At 38.3% G+C, this 25,266-nt stretch overlaps 1 protein-coding gene across 2 annotated transcripts in view; it reads left to right on the top strand.

Moving 5' to 3' along the window:
* The window catches only part of SLC39A12 (solute carrier family 39 member 12), a 72,775-nt gene that overhangs the window by 38,994 nt on the left and 8,515 nt on the right, over positions 1–25,266 (top strand). For both annotated transcript variants that reach the window (XM_059058331.2, XM_059058329.2), the window contains 2 exons: positions 3,719–3,877; positions 5,905–6,092. In XM_059058331.2, the coding sequence (XP_058914314.1) occupies positions 3,719–3,877; positions 5,905–6,092 (347 nt within the window). The remainder of the gene's footprint in view (positions 1–3,718; positions 3,878–5,904; positions 6,093–25,266) is intronic.

Raw genomic sequence — 25,266 nt, forward strand, 5'->3', positions numbered from 1 at the left:
GTGTTGGTTTCCATCAGTTGCTCCTGAATCCTTGCCCCATTTTCCTCACTGATATCACTCTTTTGTAAACACACTTCTCAATAGTTTAATGTTAAGCAGTCATGACTAGTTATGCCCATTCTATCATAATAAGTTAGTTACCTGAGAAGAAAAAGAGGTATTTATTGAATACTTATTATATTCCAGGCATAATGCTAAACACATGACATGGATTATCTCACTTAATCCTCTTACACTTTACTGAAGTAAGAATAATTAATATTCAAATTACACAAACGAAGAGACCAGTCATTAGAGAGGGTAAGTCACTGCCCAGGACTAGATAGCTACTAAACTCTAGCACTGAGGAACAAGAAATGCTAATGCAGCAACAATTTCCTTGTGATCATTCATTCAGGCATGCATCCCTGTATTTTTTCACATTCTTTCATTCATTCAAGAAATGTTTGGGCTTCTTAGGTGGACCCGCCTGCCAATGCAGGGGACACGGGTTTGAGCCCTGGTCCGGAAAGATCCCACATGCCGCGGAGCAACTAGGCCCGTGAGCCACAACTACTGAGCCTGCGCTCTAGAGCCCGCGAACCACGACTACTGAAGCCCATGCACCCAGAGCCGGTGCTCCACAACAAGAGAAGCCACCGCAATGAGAAGCCCGTGCACCGCAATGAAGAGTAGCCCCCGCTCGCCGCAACTAGAGAAAGCCCACGCACAGCAATGAAGACCCAACACAGCCAAAAATAATAAATAAATAAAATAAATGAATTTTAAAAAATGTTTGAGGATGTTTTAGGCACTGTGATTGCACTGAGGAATAAAATTAGGAATGGCTTTATCCCTAGATTGCAATGTGGTTGAGGATATAAATGCTAATAAGAACAAACAAAGTGGTAACAATCACCGTTCTGAATGTGTTTGATGTTTTCACGCCTGTAATTTATTTATATGATTCAAAATGTGTAATTACGTAGTCTGTCCAATACTTTTTTCAGGACATTGGGAGTGATATTTTTCCTTCTAAATCTTTAGTTCCAGGAGAAATTTTAGAATGCCTGGCACCTAGAAGGTATAGCAGAGACATTTCTTTGTATTTGTTTTTAGAAGAAAGGAAGTGGAAAGGCTACACCTAGTCAACTTAGGAGCAGAGAGTGGTTGTAGTAATGGAAGTGGAAGTAATAACGATGGTCTTATTCAAATATTTTGTAGACCTCAGATCTTTCTACTTCAGATACCCATCTTGCATACAGAATGATTAGTGAACAAATCCAAATTCAATTATGCAACTGCCCTTTTTGCCAGGGACATATTGAATTAGCTTCTAATATTTGATTACTTGTTTCATATTACCTCATTGGTGGAACTCAGGATGTGAAAGTCCTATCCACAGTCTGATTTAAATAAACAAAAAGCAGCATGACACAAGATCCAGCCTGGGTATTTTACCATGGAAAACCTCTGCTAAGTCAGAAATGTGGAACTCAAAATGACTTCCATGTACCGAAGGAAGGGTAAAATATTATTGATAGTTCTGTATTGAGCACATTGATTAGCCAGTGAACGCTTGTCTTATCTTCCACTGAGTAACGTTTCAATTGTCTTAAACAACATGCACAATGCGCTCCTTGTTGGTTATATGCAAATACGTATGTTTGCCTTGTGGCTTGTTACATGGCCATGATCTGACATTTAGAAACCCATCATCAGAGATAACAAAATAATAGGCAACGAAAATAGGCTGCAGTGTTTCTTGGCAAAGTATGAATTGGGTAAAGGTTTTCCATCCAGATATATGCTGTAAATATCAAAACTGTATGTAGGCATACACACAGGCATGGATTGGAAATCACAATTTATTTGTATGCTGCAACGTCACATGGATTACTTTAAATTATTTGATTTGATTTCCACAAAGAAGAGCTTTACTTCTGAAAATTCGCAGGAACAGCTGAGTGACCTGTTTGCATCTTTAGGCTCAGAGAGCTTCCGGGCAATGCCAATAAGAACTCTCTAAATTCAATACTTTGATATTTATTCTGTATTTGTATGACTGTTGCTTAAAATCTTCTCATTTTTGTTAAAGAATGAAATGAATTAGGAAACCACCAGAATGATAGAACTGAGTCTCACCGTGATGGTTCTAAATAAAGCATGATTTTGAGATGTAAAATGCATGGCATGTCTTCCCAACACAGGCAATAGACTTATCTCCTGGCTGATAGTCTAGGCTAGATCTGCTGTTTACTGAAGTTCCTTATTTCACAGGGTGGGCTATGAAATAAGTCAAATCATATCCCCCCAGTAAACCAGATTACAATACAGTCCCTCCACAGTCTTAGACCAGGAAACAGAAACCAGAAGGTAAGCTCTTCCAATTTTTATTGAGTGTCCAGTTATTAGAATATTGTGGGCAGTTCTAATAGTAACAATAGCAACTCCTAACACCTGTCACACAGTATACATCAACTGAGTAATTAGACTACAGCAATTGATTTTTTTAAAAAATTAATTATTTATTTGTGGCTGTGTTGGGTCTTCATTTCTGTGCGTGGGCTTTCTCTAGTTGCGGCGAGCGGGGGGCACTCTTCATCGCGGTGCGCGGGCCTCTCACTATCGCGGCCCCTCTTGTTGCGGAGCACAGGCTCTGGATGCCCAGGCTCAGTAGTTGTGGCTCACGGGCCCAGCTGCTCCGCGGCACGTGGGGTCTTCCCAGACCAGGGCTCGAACCCGTGTCCCCTGCACTGGCAGGCAGATTCTCAACCACTGCGCCACCAGGGAGGTCCCACAGCAGTTGATTCTTATCAAATGGTATACCTAGGTAGTTCACTGTCAGAATATGTGTTATCCCTGGAATACTTTTTGTATTTGTTAATGGTTCCAACCCATAATACTAATACACAGTTTTAGGTTTTTGAAAACAGAAATTGTGTCCGTCAAAAACCTGAACCCAACTGTGATCTAATTATTTCATTAATTAAACCCAGTATGGTCCAGTTTATTTCATTGGCTGTCTACTAATCAGATAATGTATATAATGTAATAGAATCGCATGAAGACAGCTTCTCTTTATTTTATTCAACACCTAGTTGGTCTAGTCAGAAAGACAGAACATCCAGTAAATGTTCCAGAGCTAACTTTGGGATGGGAGCGGTTCTGCCGTGGTCCCATTGGGGGAGTGAAGGAGGCGGTAGGGGAGGGTGGTAGCACCAGCCAGAAAGGGGAGCTATCACAAAGTGTCAGGAGGTTGACGGCTGACTCCAGGAGACTGACACGAGGGCCAGTCTGACTCAGGGGACAGTTTCAGAAAATACACTCCGTTTTAATGGCATTCTGCCCCGAGGGTCTTAAATTATTGAACACTGCTACACAAAAGACATTGTGTGGAAAGGTCATCGAATGTATTTTGGGAAGTTATAACAGTGTGTTTTTTTTAATCTTCTTTTGGCACAGCCGAACAGGGGGATAGAAGAGCGAATGCCCTGACTTATAATTAGTCAGACCCATTAGAAAAATGGTGACCGTAAATGCAAGCGTGCCACATCGGCTGCCGTGTTCACATCTCCGGTCCTGACCTATTGTGAAAGCTCAGACAGAGTGGAGTTACTTAATCTGGTGCAATTTAAGAATGTCGAGGCTGGAGGGGAAAGTTGGTCGTAACTGAAGGACTCCATGTACTGTGTAGTGCTCTGTTAATGCTTCTTACACCTTTGTTTTGGTTCTTTAGGCAAAACCGTGAGCTTGTTAGCAGTAATGATCCTGGTTGGGGACAGCCTGCATAATTTTGCAGATGGCCTGGCCATAGGAGCAGCCTTCTCATCTTCAACCGAGTCCGGAGTGACCACAACCATTGCCATCTTGTGTCATGAAATTCCCCACGAAATGGGTAAGTCTGACAGTAGAATCACTCTTCCTGCTTGCTGAGAAAACCATAATATATTTCTAGCCATGGTTTACTAGGCTTCTTTTTCCAACACATGATTGAAAGGTGAATGAATACTTTCTGTTCAGAATTTATTTAAACCATCGAAAGCTAAGAACTAGAAAAAAATTCCTGTACCTCAAGGCAGAATTCAGTTAGACCCCTTTATGATATTTCCTGGATCCAGAAGTGACTCTTTTTGGATTCTGGAGAATTCTATATGGGAAACAGTCATTAAAGGTGGGGGGAAGGGATAAATTAGGAGGTTGGGATTAAGATATACACACTACTATATATCAAATAGATAATCTACAAGGACCTACTGTTTAGCACAGGGAACTCTGCTCAATAGTCTGTAATAACCTATATGGGAAAAGAATCTAAAAAACAATGGATGTATGTCTATGTGTAACTGAACCACTTTGCTGTACAGCTGAAACTAACACAGCATTCTGAATCAACTATACCTCAATACACAATAAAAATTAAGTTTAAAAAATAAATAAAAATACGGGTATAATGAAAAGATTCTTTAAATTTTTTAAAAAAGAACTTCAGCAAAACCTTTAAAATCTGCATATTAAATATGGGAAAAACATTAATAGGAGAACTTTTGATCCATTATGTCAGCAAACAGGCCAATGAGATAAAATAACATTTAAATTAAAGCCAAACCATGGTTTCATCAACCTGATTTACACAAAATGTCTAAAGCCAAGTGTAACATTGAAATGACAGGCGTATGGCGTCAGATTCACGTAAGACACTTTTTCTGGATAATCTTAATAACCCATGTAATTCAAATCCTGCCTCCCAGGAACCAAGAGGAGACGGAATAGACATTTCTGAAACAGGTCCAGAAAGAGGAGAGGCTGGTCCCAGGCACATGCGTGCCCTAGAGAGAGGGCTCTTGGCAGCCACTCTTTCTTATCTCACTTCCACATTTACATTGCCCATTTGGGCCACCCCTGACCTCTTGGGTTCTGTGTCTATTGCCCAAAGTCCTGTCAGTGATCATCACTGACACATTCCGAGGAGTTTATCCAGGGTCCTTCCTGAATCCATTAAGACATACCTGGCCTGGGGGCCATATTGTATGGTCCTATTTTAGCTACTATAATAAAACCCAACAGAGGTGGGTGATGGTCTGTGACAGGCCAGCAAAAATGTCTGAAGACCTGTTCATAGGATTAATTACACAATAGAAGTAGGAAACTGAGTCCCCATGCTGTCTCTTTTTTTAACTTTTTTATTGAAGTTGATTTGCAATGTTGTGTCAATTTCTGCTGCATAGCAAACTGACTCAGTTATACACTTATAGACATTATTTTCCATTATGTCTCTTTATTGAACGTCAGCCTCTTCTCAATCCCAAAACTAAGAAATAGAGCCTCTCAGATTACAAGATCATTCTACTTTTGGAGGAAAAGTGTAGAGGGAATAAGGTCTTTTTTCTATAATCATTAAGGCAGTAAAACATTTTCTAAAGGAAAAATTTGTTTTCCTAACCAACTTTTGCCATGATTTAAAAATCTCCTTAAGTCATTTTCTCTTTCTCCATAGCAGTTCCTGCCTAAGTAAAAAAAGAAAAGCCCGTATAATGTTTACTACCTTGGGATTTTGCCTGGCAAGTTTCCAGGTAAAAAGCTTTCGGAATCCCAGGGCAGCAAGTACTTTATTTTGCATTTGTCTAAGTTGAATATGTCACAGGACATTAGGAAGTAAAGAGTATGTCACAGTTCTCTCTGTATATACTATCTTCCAGAGCAGTGAAAGGAACAGAACTCTTGAAATGTAACTTCCTAAAGTATAATGAGTTAGGCTATAAATCCTAGAGAAATATAGGAAAGTGTCTTATTAACTGATCATTCAATTTTACTTACAAAATTGGCCCCAGTTGCTGAAATTTGAAACAAACTAATAGCACATGAGTTGAACAAAGGCATCACCAGTTAAATGATAATTCTGTTTTCTTTTCCCTTAAATTTCAGGAGACTTTGCTGTGCTTTTAAGCTCTGGACTTCCTATTAAGATTGCCATCCTGATGAATTTTATAAGTGCTTTAACTGCCTTCATAGGACTGTATATTGGCCTCTCAGTATCCACGGAACCATGTATTCAAAACTGGATCTTAACAATTACTGCTGGGATGTTCTTATATTTATCCTTGGTGGAAATGGTAAGCTTTGTGGTTTTTCTATTTTGTTTTTCCAAACACTAAAAATGCAAAACAGAGAAAAGGCAAAATGGAAGGATCGATGGGGAGAAGAGAAGAAGAATATAGACAAAAGTATAAAAGAGTAGGGAAGTATTCTATGCAATCCAAGAACGTAAGTGGTAGGCAGAAGAAACATAATTTGAGATTCAGAGAATATTGACATTCTTTTAACTGAAATTAAGTGGAATGATGGAAACCTTTATAATTGTCAGAAAGTGCTTGTCATTTCATCCTGCTCCAGCTTTGCGTCTATAAAAGATGCCTATATCGGGGGCTTCTGCTTCCCCGGTGGCACAGTGGTTGAGAGTCCGGCTGCCGATGCAGGGGACGCGGGTTCGTGCCCCGGTCCGGGAAGATCCCACGTGCCGCGGAGCGGCTGGGCCCGTGAGCCGTGGCCGCTGAGCCTGCGCGTCCGGAGCCTGTGCTCCGGCAGCGGGAGAGGCCGCAACAGTGAGAGGCCCACGCACCGAAAAAAAAAAAAAAAAAAAGCCTATACTTCCAGCTGTAACATGAAAAGTTCTGTTAAACAGCCAGCCATTTTGTTTATACATTAGAAAATATTTGAACTGAATTTGTCATTAAATTGAAGAGCTCTTTGGCTTAATGAACCAACCCTATCTTTAAGTTGCCAAAGCGCTATCGTGCTGGTGAAATGAGAAAGATTATTATAGTATTGAGTCTCTAAAATTGCAATATATTTTTCCTGAAGAGGTCCTTGCTGACATTAATGGTTAACTCAATCATCACGTTTCATCCCCTAGAGTCTGAGTTGAACCTGGGAAATTTCACATTTTTTTTTTGCCTCTTAAGTTCTGTTCTCTGCAAGATAAACCAGTTTTTTAAGGTCACCTTCTATTAGATTGTCTACAACTTATGTGTCTTTTTTGGGTTTTTTTTGGCTGTGCCATGGGGCTTGGAGATTTTAGTTCCCGACCAGGGATTGAACCTGGGCTCCGGCTGTGAAATTGCCAAGTCCTAACCACTGGACCACCAGGGAATCCCCTGCAACTTACATGTCTTAAGATAAAAGTCATAATGATTTTCCTGTCTCATGGGCGGGAATAAGGCAAATTAAAATGGCATAAATTAATAAAAGAAATACATATTTTTAAAATCACCCATTTTTTAAAAGAAGTCTTTATTGAATTTGTTACAGTATTGCTTCTGTTTTATGGTTTGGTTGTTTGGCCACGAAGCATGTGGGATCTTAGCTCCCCAGCCAAGGAACGAACCCTCACCCCCTGGCGAAGTCTTAACCACTGGACTGCCAGGGAAGTCCCAAGAAAAGAAATATTTAAGACTTAAAATCAATAGAAAGCCAATCTGATCAGAAATAAAACATGTGATTACATGCATCCTGGAGCAGAAACGTAAAATAAACAATCTTGAAGGGCATATGTGGAACAGGACCATTGGGGGTTGACTAGTGATTTGGCAGAAACCAGCGACTGTCCTGGAAGTGAGTAAAGAGACTGTTTCCTAAGGGAAAAAATCTGGAAGGCAGGAAACTGGGCTTATACAATCAGAAGAGTGCATTCTATAAGCAGAATTCAAGAAGGGGGCTCTTCAAGTAAAACCACCATCTTAAACTGCGATGTAGGGACTTCCCTGGCGGTCCAGTGGTGAGGACCCCATGCTTCTACTGCTGGGGCTTGGGTGGGGAGGCACGGGTTCAATCCCTGGTCAGGGAACTAAGCTCCCCCATGCCTGTCGGGGCACAGCCAAAAAAAAAAAAAAAAAAAAGAAACCCCACTGTAAATGCTTCTGACTTTTTGGTGGTCTTTCTTAATTCTCATGAGATTCGAGTATATGAGGTAAACACCAAAATGTACTTTCATATTTGGAAATGTTCTTCCATATTGTCTATGATACTCGGGGAATTTCCTAATCTTGATAGTGAATATAGTCAAAGGTGCAGCTGATTCTTCTACCCATCTTTTCTGAACCCTGGTCCCCAACCCGCAATCAGTGTTAGAGAATCCCGCCATCCTTCCACTTTGAGAAATCTGGATTTCTCGCCTTGTGTGACTTAGAAAGCACACGGCCACTCATCACTGAATGTCGTGAGCTACCTTTTATTTAAAATGTCTGTAGACCCGTCCTTAAGTTCACTCTGGAGCCTCCTGATTTTCAGCTTTGCATTTCTTTTTTTTTTTTTAAACGTCTTTATTGGAGTATATTTGCTTTACAATGATGGGTTAGTTTCTGCTCTATAGCAAAGTGAATCCGTTATACATATACATATGTCCCCATATCTCTTCCCTCTTGCATCTCCCTCCCTCCCACCCTCCCTATCCCACCCCTCTATGTGGTCACAACAGCTTTGCATTTCTAATTCCTTTTTTCTTTTTCTTTAAACATCTTTATTGGAGTATAACTGTTTTACAATAGTGTGTTAGTTTCTCCTTTACAACAAAGTGAATCAGTTATACATATACATATGTTCCCATATCTCTTCCCTCTTGCGTCTCCCTCCCTCCCACCCTCCCTATCCCACCCCTCTAGGTGGTCACAAAGCACAGAGGTGATCTCCCTGTGCTATGCGGCAGCTTCCGGCTAGCTATCTAATTTACATTTGGTAGTGTATATATGTCCCTGCCACTCTCTCACTTCGTCCCAGCTTACCCTTCCCCTTCCCCATATCCTCAAGTCCATGCTCTAGTAGGTCTGTGTTTTATTCCTGTCCTACCACTAATCTCTTCATGACATTTTTTTTGTTCTTAGATTCCATATTTATGTGTTAGCATACGGTATTTGTTTTTCTCCTTCTGACTTACTTCACTCTGTATGACAGACTCCAGGTCTATCCACCTCATTACAAATAACTCAGTTTCATTTCTTTTTATGGCTGAGTAATATTCCATTGTATATATGTGCCACATCTTCTTTATCCATTCATCTGTTGATGGACACTTGGGTTGCTTCCATGTCCTGGCTATCCTAAATAGAGCTGCAATAAACATTTTGGTACATGACTCTTTTAGAATTATGGTTTTCTCAGGGTATATGCCCAGTAGTGGGATTGTGGGGTCGTATGGTAGTTCTATTTGTAGTTTTTTAAGGAACCTCCATACTGTTCTCCATAGTGGCTGTATCAATTTACATTCATACCAGCAGTGCAAGAGTGTTCCCTTTTCTCCACACCCTCTCCAGCATTTATTGTTTCTAGAGTTTTTGATGATGGCCATTCTGACCGGTGTGAGATGATCTCATTGTAGTTTTGATTTGCATTTCTCTAATGATTAATGATGTTGAGCATTCTTTCATGTATTTCTTGGCAATCTGTATATCTTCTTTGGAGAAATGTCTATTTAGTTCTGCCCATTTTTGGATTGGGTTGTTTGTTTTTTTGTTATTGAGCTGCCTGAGCTGCTTATAAATTTTGGAGATTAATCCTTTGTCAGTTGCTTCATTTGCAAATATTTTCTCCCATTCTGAGGGTTGTCTTTTGGTCTTATGTATGGTATCCTTTGCTGTGCAAAAGCTTTTAAGTTTCATTAGATACCATTTGTTTATTTTTGTTTTTATTTCCATTTCTCTAGGAGGTGGGTCAACAAGGATCTTGCTGTGATTTATGTCATAGAGTGTTCTGCCTATGTTTTCCTCTAAGAGTTTGATAGTGTCTGGCCTTACATTTAGGTCTTTAACCCATTTTGAGTTTATTTTTGTGTGTGGTGTTAGGGAGTGTTCTAATTTCATACTTCTACAGGTAGCTGTCCGGTTTTTCCAGCACCAATTATTGAAGAGGCTGTCTTTTCTCCACTGTATATCCTTCCCTCCTTTATCAAAGATAAGGTGACCATATGTGTGTGCATTTATCTCTGGGTTTTCGATCCTTTTCCATTGATCTATATTTCTGTTTTTGTGCCAGTACCATACTGTCTTGATTACTGTAGGCTTGTAGTATAGTCTGAAGTCAGGGGGCCTGATTCCTCCAGCTCCATTTTTCGTTCTCAAGATTGCTTTGGCTATTCGGGGTCTTTTGTGTTTCCATACAAATTGTGAAATTTTTTGTTATAGTTCTGTAAAAAATGCCAGTGGTAATTTGATAGGGATCGCATTGAATCTGTAGATTGCTTTGGGTAATAGAGTCATTTTCACAATGTTGATTCTTCCAATCCAAGAACATGGTATATTTCTCCACCTATTTGTTCTCAATGGTGAAAAACTGAAACCATTTCCACTAAGATCAGGAACAAGACAAGGTTGCCCACTCTCACCACTCTTATTCAACCTAGTTTTGGAAGTTCTAGCCACAGCAATCAGAGAAAAAAAAGAAAAAAAAGGAATCCAAATAGGAAAAGAAGAAGTAAAGCTGTCACTGTTTGCAGATGACATGATACTATACATAGAGAATCCTAAGGATGCTACCAGAAAACTACTAGAGCTAATCAATGAATTTGGTAAAGTAGCAGGATACAAAATTAATGAGCAGAAGTCTCTGGCATTCTTATACACTAATGATGAAAAATCTGAGAGTGAAATTAAGAAAACACTCCCATTTACCATTGCAACAAAAAGAATAAAATATCTAGGAATAAATCTACTTAAGGAGACAAAAGTCTAATTCCTTTTTTCTTTAGGAGTCTGTTGGGGGCAGTTGCTATATATTCTCTTGAAGTTGATTTTGTGTTTTAACACAGCGTAGCCTCTCTTCAAGTATGATGGATGTGTATGTACGTAGTTAGTCCTTTCTCTTTGTCTCCTAAAATTGACCTGAAAAGATTAACAAGAACCATTTGAGCCCTAAGCTAAAGACATCATTTTCCCCTCAATGTTTCTTCTCCCAGTCTTGTAAGGATAAAGAATTACTTGTAAGAAAACAATGTGGCTGACATCCTATGAAATTCTAACTAGAAGAAATCCTGACCTTATCGCAAATTACTATTAGCCAAAGAAAAATCAGCGTCCTGGCAAAAAGACAGGAAAGAAAATACTCTGAGTTTCCTGGGGCTACTTCCTATAATCCAGGTCACCTGCTCTCACGGCCTTTTGAGTAACTTCTAAACAAATACAGCTCTTTCACATAGCGGCAAGTTTAACTGTTGTACTCTGGGGCCATGCCAAAGAAAATACTTTTTTGTCATTTCAAGGGAAGAGAACAAGGTTTAAAGACTCTGTACAACAGCAAAGAAAATAAATGACAGCAACTGAAGGGTAAGGGGGAATACTTCATTCACTGGCTATTTACCAAATTCTGGAAATTTACCAGGCATCTTCTGAGCAGGGTTAATGTGAAAAGATTAGCTAGATTTTTGCTTTGCTTATTTGTTTCAAAGAAATTGAGTGTGTTATTTCAAACTCCTAAAAGGAAAAGAACTGGGGGCAAAAGTCTTCCTTAGGCAAGTCTGCCAGCCTAAGATTCTCCAAAGTGGAATTGCCTTATCCAAGCACATCCCCTCTCAGTTCCACTGAATAGTTTCTAAAGTGAGTTAAGAATGAACGCAGCTCTGGGTGGCCAGAGAAAATTCATTCTCTATTATAAAGATCCATGTGCTAGACTGGGTTTCCCCAAAGCAGCGTCTAAGACAAAGGCGTGTGTGAAGTCAGTCAACTTGGGAGGTGATCCCAGGGAGCAGGAGTGAAGGGTAGGTGGAGTGAAACAGAGAAGGATAAAAAGTCAATAAAACAATGGGTTTTTATTAAGTTCAATACCACCGTAGGGCATCCAGCACACAGGACCTACCGAGGGGGCTTCTGTCCGCATTGTTCGTTGGTCCCATAAGCATCACCTCCCACGTTTCAGGTGATACATGCCTGAGTGCCAAGGGAGTTCCCTGGCAGTCCCATGCCATCACGCTGAGGAGCCCAGGGCAAGGAAAGAGGAAGGTAGCGTAGACCTGAAACAAGGCTTTGTGCAGGGCTAGTTAACGCCCTCTTGGAAGTGGTCTCTGCCGCAGTCGCTGGGGTGAGAGATGGGCTGAAAGAATGTGAAATAGCACACACGTGCTGGCCATTAACAGTTGACCCCCTCCCCCCCCATCCACCACTCAAATATGCTCCTGGTCTCCTTCACTTTGGAATTCCATCTACACCAAAGCCCCTGCAGGGCGGTAGACAGCAAAAATCTTCACAGAGACTTAATACAAGGTAGTTAGTGGAAACAATCTCTGAACCCTACTGGCCTTGAGGCAATATTTGATATTCATGACCTCTGTCCTTCCAGCAGACAATCTTGATTCTCCCCACGTTCAGGCAGCGCTTTGGCTGACCTCGATTTCATTCCTGGTAGGGACACCCAGATCTTCCCCGAGGGATCCTCTTTGTCCTTGTGAGGCCATAGTTCCTGTGGTTGCCTGTTCATTGTCACCAGGCATGGAAACACCAGGAAAGGCTCCAAGGAATTCTCAGGTTTCCAGATACAGTCCTTGCTTACTCCATTGTGTAGCAATCACCCTACTCCTCATGGTAACCACTGACGACTCTTCCCATCAGCATAATAACTTTTTTCTCTATTGGTTGATCCATTGGCATGAGATGCTCAAGTGACCAGGTGGTAGACATAACTTCAAGTTCAGTGGAGACATTCCCTGGTGTATTCTCCTCAAGAACAAGGATCTGTGTGAGCTGATGGTGCTAAAGTTTGCAGGAACAGGAAGCACAAGTTCTAAAAGCAGAAAAACTGGCAATGATTATATACTATTGCTTTGTGATTTTGCCTGTTGTTTCTGCTCTTATTTCTATTATTTCCTTCTACTCACTTTGCATTAAATTTTCTGATCATTTTCCGGCTTCATGAGGTGGAACGATGTATCATTGATTTTAAATGTTTTCTCCTTTTCTAGTATAAGCATTTAAAGCTGTAAATTTCCCTCTAAGCACTGCTTTGCTGAGTCTCATGTATTTTGATGTGTTCTGTTTCCAGTACTGATCGTTTTGAAATGTTTTTAAACATTCACAACATCTCATGATTTTTTTCTTATTTGACCCATGTACTATATGGAAGTATGTTGCCTAATTTCTCAGTATTTATAGCTTTAAAAAATCTTTTAGTTATTTATTTTAATTCTTGCATAGTCAGAGAATATACTTTGTATTATTTGAGCCCTTTGAAATACTCTGAGACTTTTTTTATGGCCCAGAACATGTGGTTTATCCCAGTGAATGGCCCCATGTGCACTTGAAAAGTACATGAGTGCGACTGCTGTTGGGTGAGGGGTTCAGTGAATGTCAGTTAAGTCAGGCTGGTTAATAGTGTTATTCATATTTTCAAATTCCATAGTGAGTTTTTTCTCCACTAGTTCTGTTAATTATTGAGGGAATGACCGAGGGAGTTAGAGTACAGACCTAACTTTGTGGGTTTCCCTACTTCTTTCTTAGTTCTATCAGTTTTCCTTCATGCGTTTGACACTGTGATATTGGATGCATGCATATAGAGGGCTGCGACATCTTCATCTTCGTAACTGAATTGATACTTTTATCATCATGAACGATTCCTCTTTATCTCTGGTAGAAGTCCTTGTCCTAAGTCTCCTTTGCCTGATGTTAATATAGTCACACCTGCTTTCCTGCTTACTATTTGCACAGAAGATGGAAAGTAAATGGTAGGGCTTTGAAAGAGTATTCGAAGTGACGAAACAGGAGAAATGTCTGATACAATCAGCAGTGTCTGTGATTAATATGTTAATATCCATGTATCTTGTTTATCTTCTTTCCCTAAATCTTATTTATAACAAATCTATGGGTTTGTGATCTTTTTCACACTCCCATGTTTGCTACAAAGATTTCATGAGATTTGTTCTTTAGAGATATAATAGCCCCTGAAAGATATACATGTCCTAGTCTTGGAAGCTTGTGAATATGTTATCTCACATATGAAAAGAAACTATGCAGGTGTGATTAAGGTTTAGAACCCAGAGATGGGAAGATTACCCTGGATTATCTGGGTGGTCCCAATCTAATCAAGAGTTGTTAAAAGTGGAAAACCTTCCCCAGCTGTGGTCAGACAAAGATATGTGATGACAGAAAGGTCAGAGAGATTTGATGTTGCTGAATTTGAAATTGGAGGGAGGGGACCCGGAGCCAAGGAATGCAGGCAGCCTCTAGAAGCTGGAAAAGGCAAAGAAACAGATTCTCCCCTAAAGAAAACAAAATGGAAAAATATTGTACCAAATTCAGGTCCGGCTGCTCCCTGCTCAAAAATCGATCCCCGAGAGGCAGTTGTTGGTAGAAAGGAAAATTGCTTTTAATCAGAATGCTGGTGATCTGGGGAGATGATTGACTCAGTGCCCTCCCCAAACCATCTGCTTGGCCATGAAAGTATTTAAAGGGAAAAACAGAGGTAATCTCAGTTAATCATTGAGATGGGGGCAGAGTCCTCACCATCCCCCGCTGCATGCAGGCTCGTTGGCTTCTTGTGATCTTTCTTTAGATGCTGTCTTGTTCACACAGTTTGTCCACACTGTTTGTTCTCCAGATCGCTGAAGGGGAAGCAAGGGAAGAGGTCTGGTCACCTGTTAATTACATATTCTTCATTTCTACTTCTTTGATCTACAGAAAGAAGCAACAAGTTAGGCAAGGTATTGTGTGAGCACAAGATCTGATAGGTGTGCTAGGGCTGGAGATGAGTAGAGCATGCAGGGTGCCTGATTGAAAAGTTAGCTGCAGGGTAGCTTTGCTGAGTTGACAAGAAAGGAGGTTTCCTGCTGTGGGCCGTTTCCTGCGAAGAGCTGTTTACAAATTCCGCCCCCCCCCTCATGTATCATTCCATTTCTCTGGGATTAGGGATGAAGGTCCATCTTCTGCAGCTGCTTCAGGCTGTGAAAGGGCCTCGAGGTCTTAGTGTGAAAGATATTGACATGGGTTTGAGGCATCTCTTGGCTGACAGCTTCAGTTGCCCGTTTACGTATACAAGCAGAAAAAGCTACAATTATTTTGATGCCTACAAAGATACAGATTATTCTGAGCAATAGTGTTAATCCCATTCTCTTAAGGCCAGTGCTTGGAATCGTGCGAGCCATAGATTCAGTTCTGCTTATGTCGTGGCTGCAGGCTGCTCGTCATGCAGTTAGCTTTTCCCTCTTGTGGCAATTCTAGTATCTGTAAAACAACTCAGGAATGTGCATCAGACACTGTCTGTGACCCTATTATCCTAATCATTAACTGCTTGAACCTGCTCTTTTGTGACCCAGGAAGGCCTGGGAGATGTCAGCTTTTCTACAAACAGGAGGCAGAGGACACGGGGGGGGGGGGGGGGGGGGGGGGGGGGGGGGGGTGCTTTTTACTTGGGGGGAGGGAGCCCACAGGCTTCTGCTTGCTTGCAAACACAGTGATTTTAGCCTGGTGAGACCCAAGTCAAATTTCTAACCTACAGAACTGTAAGATAAATTTGTGTTGTTTGAAACCACCAGGTTAGTAGTGATTTGTTAACAGCAGCCATAGAAAACTACTATGTCTCTGTGCTACTAACCTTGGTTCAGATGTGCTCAGGAACAGAGGCGGCTGTGTAGGAGCTTCTCATTCTGTCTGAGAACTGAAAATTCCTTCTGAGAAAATTCCCAGAACTAAAAACATCAGGAAGATTTCTCATAGCCACCCTCTCTAAAGTTTACAAAATCTCTCAAATAGAAGGAAAAGACCGGCCCTGGAAGTACTGGTTTTTTTTTCAGCAGTTTGGATAAGAGAGGCTTTATTTTTAATGGTATGATTTATTCTTTAAAGAATAAGTTAATTCATTTTGAAGAGCATCGAGCAGGTTATGCCAAAGAAAGGTTTATTTTGGATCCGAAACAAGATTCAAACCTTTAGGCACTTTTCCTAAGGTTTTAAATCCTGCAAAACTGTTTCCATAGCAACAAGCCCATAGAAATCTCAAGGGGCTATCATGATGGATGTGACTGGAGATGTCTCTAGAACGGGGATAACTGCACAGCTGCCTAGGATCTAGTATGTTAATAGCATGCAAGCTGATAGTGGAGGAGCTGTAACTCAGACAAGTAGGTACAGAAGAAGGAAGTGCCTACCAATTCATGCCAAAGCAAAAGAAACTCCCATGCCCCCTCCGTGTACATCACAGTGAATTAACTGAGAATATACCTTATTCCCAGCCCTTTCCCTCCACCAGTCTTTCTCACTACGTAAATCTCTGTGTTTCTTCTACTCTGCATTTGGGTTTTTTGTTTTGATTGTGTGTTGGTTCGTGTTTGGTTTTGTTTTTTGTTTTGATGCTCTTTTAAAACTTCTTTTCACTGACGTAATAATGGGAGAGGACACAGTAAGATTGAAGAGGAATCACTTCGGGCAATTTGCTTATCTACCTCCTTCTGGAAATAATATCCTCCAAGTAATACCACAGCCGCCCTTTTGCCTGGAGCATTTTCCAATTACCAGATAATTTTCTTTGTATGAAAGGCAGGGTAAAGAATATTTTGAATTTTTGAACTTAGATCCTCTGCTTTGAAAATATACCCAAACACAGAAAAAAAAGATCCATCTATGAAACCCACTCAGTAAACAGGACTATTATCAACAGTCCAGATTAAGGACATTCATTGTCTTCTCTACAATTATTTTAGTTCAGTAACTATAACAGCTTTAAGATTGTGAATTGGGTAAAAAGAACATAAATTGACTGACAAAAGGGCCACCCTCCTAGCTAGGTTTCTCATCTTTTTAAAAGCACGTGACTGTAATATTAAGCCATTCCTACACGTTTAGGATGCTGGTCCTATTCCTTGCCCCCCTCATGCTTTCTTTATCTTCCAATTTATTGTATTTGATGGAGTCTTTCTTTCTCAGAGAACTTTAGATAAATCCAGTGCAAGTCAATCAATAATCTATAATCCCAAATTGGCTCTTGTAAATGAATCCTTTATCCAAAAAAACTAGTAAGCTGTCCTTTCTTTGAAGTTTGGCGCTATCTAGGTGTAATGACCTTTAAACAGTATGCCTCTACAGAAAAGAGATATTTTGTTAGAAAAGACATAAAATAATCTTGATACGAATATTTGCTTTCAACAGATACTGTACTTGAAATCAATGTGTGTAACTGACATCGTTTAAACACTCTTGCCGTGAAAAAATGAGAAGCATTTTAAAACCATTTCAGGCAGCACAATGAATATAATTTAACATTCACAATTATTTCTTCACAAAAGCAAGAAGTAGGAGAATCATTCTTACCAACAGTTTTGAAAGATTTCCATTCTCTTTCTGTAAAAAAAGAGATTTCTCTAAAAATCAAACCCTACACTTAGATATTTTCTACTGAGAAAATGATTAATAGGCCCAACTCTGATGAACACTGAGCTCTGTAATTTTTAAAAATTGGCCACCAGAAAGGTATTTTTTGCTCTTCATGTTTCTTTTCTTCTAACTAGTTTCTCAAACCATATGTGCACGCGTGCACTCACACACACAGATCTTCCAAAGCAATCCATTTCTTAGGAAAATATTACAGCTGGCTGATGACTCTCTTTGCTGAGCTGTACAATTAAGAGTTTGTCTAACTTACTTGCTTCCCCTAAGGAAAAACATGGAGAAGTGAATTGTTAAATACAAGTTAAAAACAGGTAACATCTTTGTCTCTGTGAATTATATGTGACAATGATGTGGTCTTTGTCTTTCAATTCAGTTTTCAAAAGAGAAATGTTCATTTATCTTCTGTTGCAGATGGCTTCATGAATTCCCTCGGGATACCATTTAGATGGTAGAAACCTATAATATCTTGTATTTGAATATTTAACAAATAAAATGTCTAATGCTGAATTTTTAAAAAGAACCTTATAAGCCTCCAGTTTGGTGATCTCAGACGCACTGAGAGCTGTGGCCCTTGCTTTCTTGCTTGGTAAGGAAAGTTAAAACTACTGCATTGGGCTTCCCTGGTGGCGCAGTGGTTGAGAATCCGCCTGCCGATGCAGGGGACACAGGTTCGTGTCCCGGTCCGGGAAGATCCCAGGTGCCGCGGATCGGCTGGGCCCGTGAGCCATGGCCGCTGAGCCTGCGCATCCGGAGCCTGTGCTCCGCAACGAGAGAGGCCACAACAGTGAGAGGCCCATGTACCGCAAAAAAAAAAAAATACTGTATTAAGTTGTTTTACAAACATAGCTACTAATTTTAAAAGACCTAAATTCGAAACAGGACTTGTGTCAGTGGGAACAAATCTCCCAATTTCAGGATATTGTTGGGTCAACATAGTAATTTGTGTTGAGGGCACTAATTCTATTCATGTGGGCCCCGTTCTCATGACCTCATCAAATCCTAATTATGTCCCAAAGGCCCCACCTCCTAATACCATCACATTTGGGGGTAGGGTTTCAACATATGAATTTTGAGAGGGGAAAAAAACATTCATAACATGACATTTTATGCTCTGGGACTTGGAGATCTAAACATAACCCAGAACTTCATGTTTCTCAGTACAAAGTGAATGCAACAAATCCTTAGTAAATGACACCTCTTCCTACCATATATTTTCTTAGATGTAATCTAGATGCTACTTATTGTAATATTACAGTAAGCTAAAGAGCTAAAGAATTAATCAAAGCAAAGTTTTTTGAAACCTTGGAGTGAGTGAACTTGTGTGTGTTCATTGTGGTAAAATATTCATAGCATAAAATTTGCCATTCTAACCATTTTAAGTGTACAGCTCAATGGCATGAAGTACATTCACATTGCTGTGCAACCTTCATCACTATCCATCTCCAGAACTTAAAAAAATCTTTTCATACTGAAACTCCATACTCATTAAACAATAATAGCCCCCTACACCCAGCCCCTGGTAACCACCATTCTGCTTTCTTCACTATGAAATTGACTATTTACTGTAGGTACCTCACATTAGTGGAATCATGCAGTATTTGTCCTTTTGTGATTGGCTGAGTTCACCTCACATGATATCTTCAAGGCTCATCTGTGTCATAGCATGTGTCAGAGCTTCCTTCCTTTTTAATGTTGAATAATATTCCATTGTATGTATCTCACATTTTGTTTATCCATTTATCTATCAATGGATACTTGGCTTGCTTTCACCTTTTGACTATTGTGAATAATGCTGCTATGAACATGGGTGTATAAATATCTGTTTGAGTCCTTGCTTCAATTCTTTGGTGTATATATCCAAAAATGGAGTTGCTAAATCATATGATAATTCTATTTTAAATTATTTTAGAAACTGCCATACTGTTTTCCATAGTATCCGCACCATTTTACATTTCTACCAATGGTAGTCAGCGTTCCAGTTTCTCCACATCCTCACCAACGCTTGTTATTTTCTATTATTCTGATAATAGTGATCCTAATGGGTGTGAAGTGGTATCTCATTGTGGTTTTCATTTGCATTTCCCTAATGATTAGTGATGTTAAGCATCTTTTCATGTGCTTATTGGCTATTTGTATATGTTCTCTTTGGAAAAATGTCTATTCAAGTCACTTGCTCATTTTGTAATTGGGTTGTTTGTTTTTTGGTTGTGAGTTATAGGAGTTCTTTATATGTTCTGGATATTAACCCTTTATCAGATATATGATTTGCAAATATTTTCTCCATTCCATAGATTGCCTTTTCACTCTGTAATGTCCTTTGTTGCATAAAAGTTTTAAATTTTGATGAAGTCAAACTTATGTTTTTCTTGTGTTGCCTAAGCTTTTAGTGACATATCCAAGAAATCACTGCCAAATCCAATGTTACAAAGATTTCCCCCTATGTTTTCTTCTAAGAGTTTTATAGTTTTAGTTCTTACATTTAGGCCTTTGATTTATTTGGGGTTAATTTTTGTATATGGTGTAAGGTAGGAGTCCGGCTTCATTCTTTTGTGTGTGGATATCCAGTTTTCCCCATTCGCTGAAAGGACTGTTCTTGCCCCATCAAGTTGCCTTGGCACTCTTGTTGAAAATCAATTGGCTGTGTATGCAAGGATATATTTCTGGGCTCTCTATTGTATTTTACTCACCTATATGTCTGTCTTCATGCCATGACAACACTCTTTTGATTGTTGTAGGTTTGTAGTAAATTTTGAAATCAGGCAGTGCAAGACCTCTAAATTTGTTCTTTTTCAAGATTGTTTTTACTATTTGATGTCCCTAGAGATTTATATGAATTTTAGGATGGATTTTTCTGTTTCTGAAAAAAAAAAGTCATTAGTATTTTCATAGGAATTGCATTAAATCTGTAGATTACTTTACCTAGTAGTGATACCTTAACAATATTAAGTCTTCCAATCCATGAACATGAGATGTCATTCCCTTTATTTGTGCCTTCTTGGTTCAATTTATTTCTAAGTATTTTATTCTTTTCAATACTGTTGCCAATGGAATTGTTTCCTTAATATCTCTCCTCTTCAGATTGTTCATTGTTTGGATATAGAAGCACAATGGATTTTTATTTGTTGGTTTTGTATGTTACAACTTTGCTGAATTTTTCAATTGTATTTTAAAAGCTCAAGAGTAAAAAAGTATATATTAGTACTGGGTAACAAATTTTTGCTTATGGAAAGACATGTTTCATACAGTAAATTTTTAATGTAATTCTATGGTGAATAAAATTGTGTAAGTTAAAGACATTTACAAGTCAAAAGGATTCCATCATTAATCACATAAACCCATTTCTCTTCTTTTGTTTTTTAAGCTCACTGAAGCAGAAATCTGCTGCAGTTCTATTCACTGTTTTCTCTTCTTCCTCAATTTTAAGTTGTATGAATAGATAAACCTATGTTGATGACAATAAGTAAATAAAAGAAATCTCTATTGCTTTTCAAAGTTAGAAAGGATGATATTTTCCTAAATTCTTGCTGAGGACTGAATGACAAATTTAATCCTCGTGTGATTTTTTTTCATTCACTAGAGCAGCTTCCCCGGTGTTTTTGTAAAGTTTGTGACAGTGAATGCCAAATACGATCCTGTTTGCTCATCAGGAGTAACATAGGTTGTTTACAATTCGTCTAAAATTTATTGAATGTATGAGATGATCACTGCTGTGAAGAGCCAGCCTATGTATGTTGTTAACAATCTGAAAGAAAAGCAAAAGATTCCACCATAGACACAAAAGATTGTGTCTATGGTGGAATACTTACTAACACAAGTAAGTTGTTCAGCCAACACATGGGAGAAGACAGACAGACAAAAGCACTGCATCTATTTTTTTGGATTCATAAAGGCAAAATAGCCTTTCTGCTTTACCAGTTTTTCAGCAAGTTGTGATCTAATGAATGACATCTTCAGAAAATTTTCTTGGAGACAGTGCATAGACAAAAGATTATACAGACTGAGTTATTAGGTTTTGCAAACACTGGATAAACTTTTGGGGTGTCATTAAAAACAGTAATCTATCTACCTCGCTATTTAACAGAACTCCTACATGTCTCTTTGTAATCATTTTTTAGACAACATGTTACCAATGAACAATCATCAAATGACCCTTCAAAAGTCAAGAGAAAAACTGAAAAATTAACATTGTTATAAATTTGTGAATGGGTGAATATTCAAAAGTTAATTTTTCTCATGTGCTAGACAACATAGAGCTAATCCAGTGGCTCTTCATAGCAGTGATGATTTTAAAAAATCTAAGTGTATTAGTGTTATGAGACTATGGAAAATACTTGGAAAAATATCTTCCTGTCTTGAGTATAAATAAAAGACTTTGAAATGGCACTCTCCACTTTGGCTGTAGCCACCAAACAATCCAGTAACTCAAAATATTCTTTAGTTTTTCCTTCTCTTTTTTTTCTATTTTTACTCTTAGAAAATAGGAATGTATAGGTGGAACAGAAGAAATATCATTAGATTCGTAATCAATACCAGATGATCCATAACTGTTAGAATGTTTCTCCCAGTAAGCCTATAGACCATGCTGAGTGTTTCTTTAATTTACACTGGGCTTAGATAATAAAAACAAATTTTTTTTGTCTGCATGGTCTATGATGGTGGCCACACCCACACGTGACTATGCTGAGTGCTTGAAATGTGGTTAGTGTAACAAGGAAATGGATATTTTTTAATTAATAAACTTTATTGTTTAGAGCAGTTTTAGGTTCATGGCAGTATTGAGTAGAAACTACAGAAAATTCCCACCTGACATCTGACTCGCAAATACACACCTTCTGCCACTATGAACATCCCACACCACAGTAATAATATGTTTGTTACAATTGATGAAACTACACTGATACATCATTAGCATCCAAAGTCAACATTTACATGAGCATTCGTGCTTGGTGTTGTACATTCTATGGGTTCTGACAAATGACATGTATTCCACCACTGTAGTATCAGACAGAATAGTTTCCCTGTCCTAAAAATCCTCTGTGATCCTCCTATTCATCCCTCCCTTTCCGTTAACTCCTGGCAACCACTAATCTTTTTACTGTTTCCAGAGTTTTGCCTGTTATTTCACTTAGTAATATACATTTACATTTTCCCCATGTCTTGATAGCTTTTTTTTTTTTTAGCTTTGAATAATATTCAATTGTCTGGATGTACCACCATTTAACTATCCATCTACCTACTGAAGGATGCCTTGGTTACTTCCAAGTTTTGGAAATTATGAATAAAACTGCTGTAAACATCCATGTGCAACTTTTTCTGTTAATATAAGTTTCCAAAATATTTCAGTAAATACTGAGGAATGCGAGTTGTGGATCTTAACGATAAGAGAATGTTTAGTTCTGCAAAAAATATGCCAAATGTCTTCCAAAGTGGCTGTACCATTTTGCATTCCTACCAGCAATGAATGAGAGTTCCTGTTGCTTCAGATCTTTGCCAGTATTTGGTGTTGTCAGTTTTTTGGATCTGGGCCATTCTAATAGGTGTACAGTAGTATCTCATTGTCATTTTAATCTGAAATTCCTTGAAGTCATATGATGTTTAACATCTTTTCATATGATTATTTGCCATCAATATACCTTCTGCCTCCTTTGGGGAGGTGTCTTTTCAGCTCTTTTGCCCATTTAAAATATTGGGTTGTTTGTTTTCTTATTGTTGAATTTTAAGAGTTCTTTGTATATTTTAAACAGTCTTTTATGAGATGTGTCTTTTACAAATATTTTCTCCCAGTCTCTGGCTTATCTTTTCATTCTCTTGATGTTATCAAGAGACGAAGTCTTTAATTTAAATGAAGTTCAGCTTGTCAATGAGTTCGTTCATGGATCATGTTTTTGATGTTGTATCTTAAAAGGCATTACCAAACCCAAGGTCATCTAGGTTTCACCTATATTATCTTCCAGTAGTTTTATAATTTTGTGTTTTTCATTTAAATCTGTGATTCATCTTGACTTAATTTTTATGAAAGTTCTGTGTATAGATTCATTTTTTTGCATGTGCATATCCAATAGTTCCAACACCATTTGTTTAAAAGACTTTGTTCCATTTTATTACTTTTGCTCTTCTGTCAAAGATCAATTGACTATATTTCTATGGGTCTATTTCTGAGCTCTCTGCTCTGTTCCATTGACCTGTTTGTCTATTCTTTTGCCAATACCACACTGTCTTAATTACTGTAGCTTTATAGTAAGTCTTGAAGTTCTTCTCCAACTTTATTCTTCTCCTTCAATATTGTGTAGGCTATTCTGTGTCTTCTGCCTCTCCATATAAACTTTAGAATCAATTTGTCAATATCCACAAAATAACTTGCTGGGATTTTTATGTTTATTTGGATTGCATTGAATCTGTAGATCAAGTTGTGAAGATCTGACATCTTGACAATATTGAGTCTTCCTATTCATAAACATGCAATATCTCTCCATTTATTCAGTTTTTCCTTGATATATTTTGTTTGAGCTTTATAGTTTTCCTCATATAGATCTTGCACATATTTGGTTAGATTTATACCTGAGTATTTCATTTTGGGTACTAATATAAATGGTAATATATTTTTAATTCAAACTCCACTTGTTCATTCCTGGTAAATAGAAAAGCAATTAACTTTTGTATATTAACCTTGTATTCTGTAACCTTGATATAAGCATTTAATAGTTCCAGGAGCTTTGCTGTTGGTTCTTTTGGATTTCCTACATAGATGATCATGTCAAGTGCAAATAAACACAGTCTTAGTTTTACTTTCCCAATCTCTTTACCTTTTATTTCCTTTTCGTCTCTTAGTGCATTTGCTAGGACTTCCAGTGGTGGGAGGGGACATCCTTGCTTTGTGTCTGATCTTATGGGAAAGCTTTGAGTTTCTCACCATTGAGTTAGATGTTAGCTGTAAGCTTTTTATAGATGCTCATAGTGAATTTGAGGAAGTTTCCCTCTATTCCTAGTTTACTGGGAGTTTTTATCATAAATGGGTGTTGAATATTGTCAATGCTTTTTATGCATCTATAGATAGGATCATGAGATTTTTCTTTAGCCTGTTGATATTGGAATGTAGATTACATTAATTGATTTTTGAATGTTAAACCAGGCTTGTATATGCCTGGGGTAAATCCCACTTTTTTGTGGTATATAATTCTTCTTACACATTGTTGGATGTGAGTTGCTAATATTTTGTTGAGTATTTTTACAACTCTGTTCATGAGAAATATTGCTCTATATTTTTCTTTTCTTGTAATATCTCTGTCTGGTTTTGGTGTTAAGACAACACTGGCCTCTTAGAATGAATTAGAAAGTATTTCCTCTGCTTCTTTCTTTGGGAAGAGATTGTAGAGAACTGACACAATTTCTTCATTAAATATTTGATAGAATTCACCAGTGAATACATCTGAGTCTAGTGCTTTGGAAGGTTGTTAATTATTGATTCAATTTCTTTAATAGAAATAGGCCTATTCAGATGGTCTATTTCTTTTTGTGTTCGTTTTAGCAGATTGTGTCTTTCAAGGAATTTGTATATTTCATCTAGGTTATCAAATTTGTGGGCATAGAGTTATTCATAATATTCCTTTATTATCCTTTTATTGTCCATAGATTTTTTAGTGATGTCCCCTCTTTCATTTCTGATATTGGTAATTTGTGTCTTCTGTCTTTATTTCTTAATTAGCCTGGAAGAGGCTAATCCATTTTATTGCTCTTTTCATGGAATCAACTTTTGGTTTTGTCGATTTTTCTCTATTGATTTCCTGTTTTCAATTTCATTGATTTCTGCTATAATTTTTATTATTTATTTTCTTCTTCCTTCTTTGGATTTAATGTACTGTTCTTCTTCTAGTTTCCTAAATTGGAAGCTTAGATTATTGATTTTAGATCTTTCTTTTTATCTAACATATACATTCAA

Source organism: Kogia breviceps, chromosome 3 (genome assembly GCF_026419965.1).
Source record: "Kogia breviceps isolate mKogBre1 chromosome 3, mKogBre1 haplotype 1, whole genome shotgun sequence".
In the NCBI taxonomy this organism is placed as follows: Eukaryota; Metazoa; Chordata; class Mammalia; order Artiodactyla; family Physeteridae; genus Kogia; species Kogia breviceps.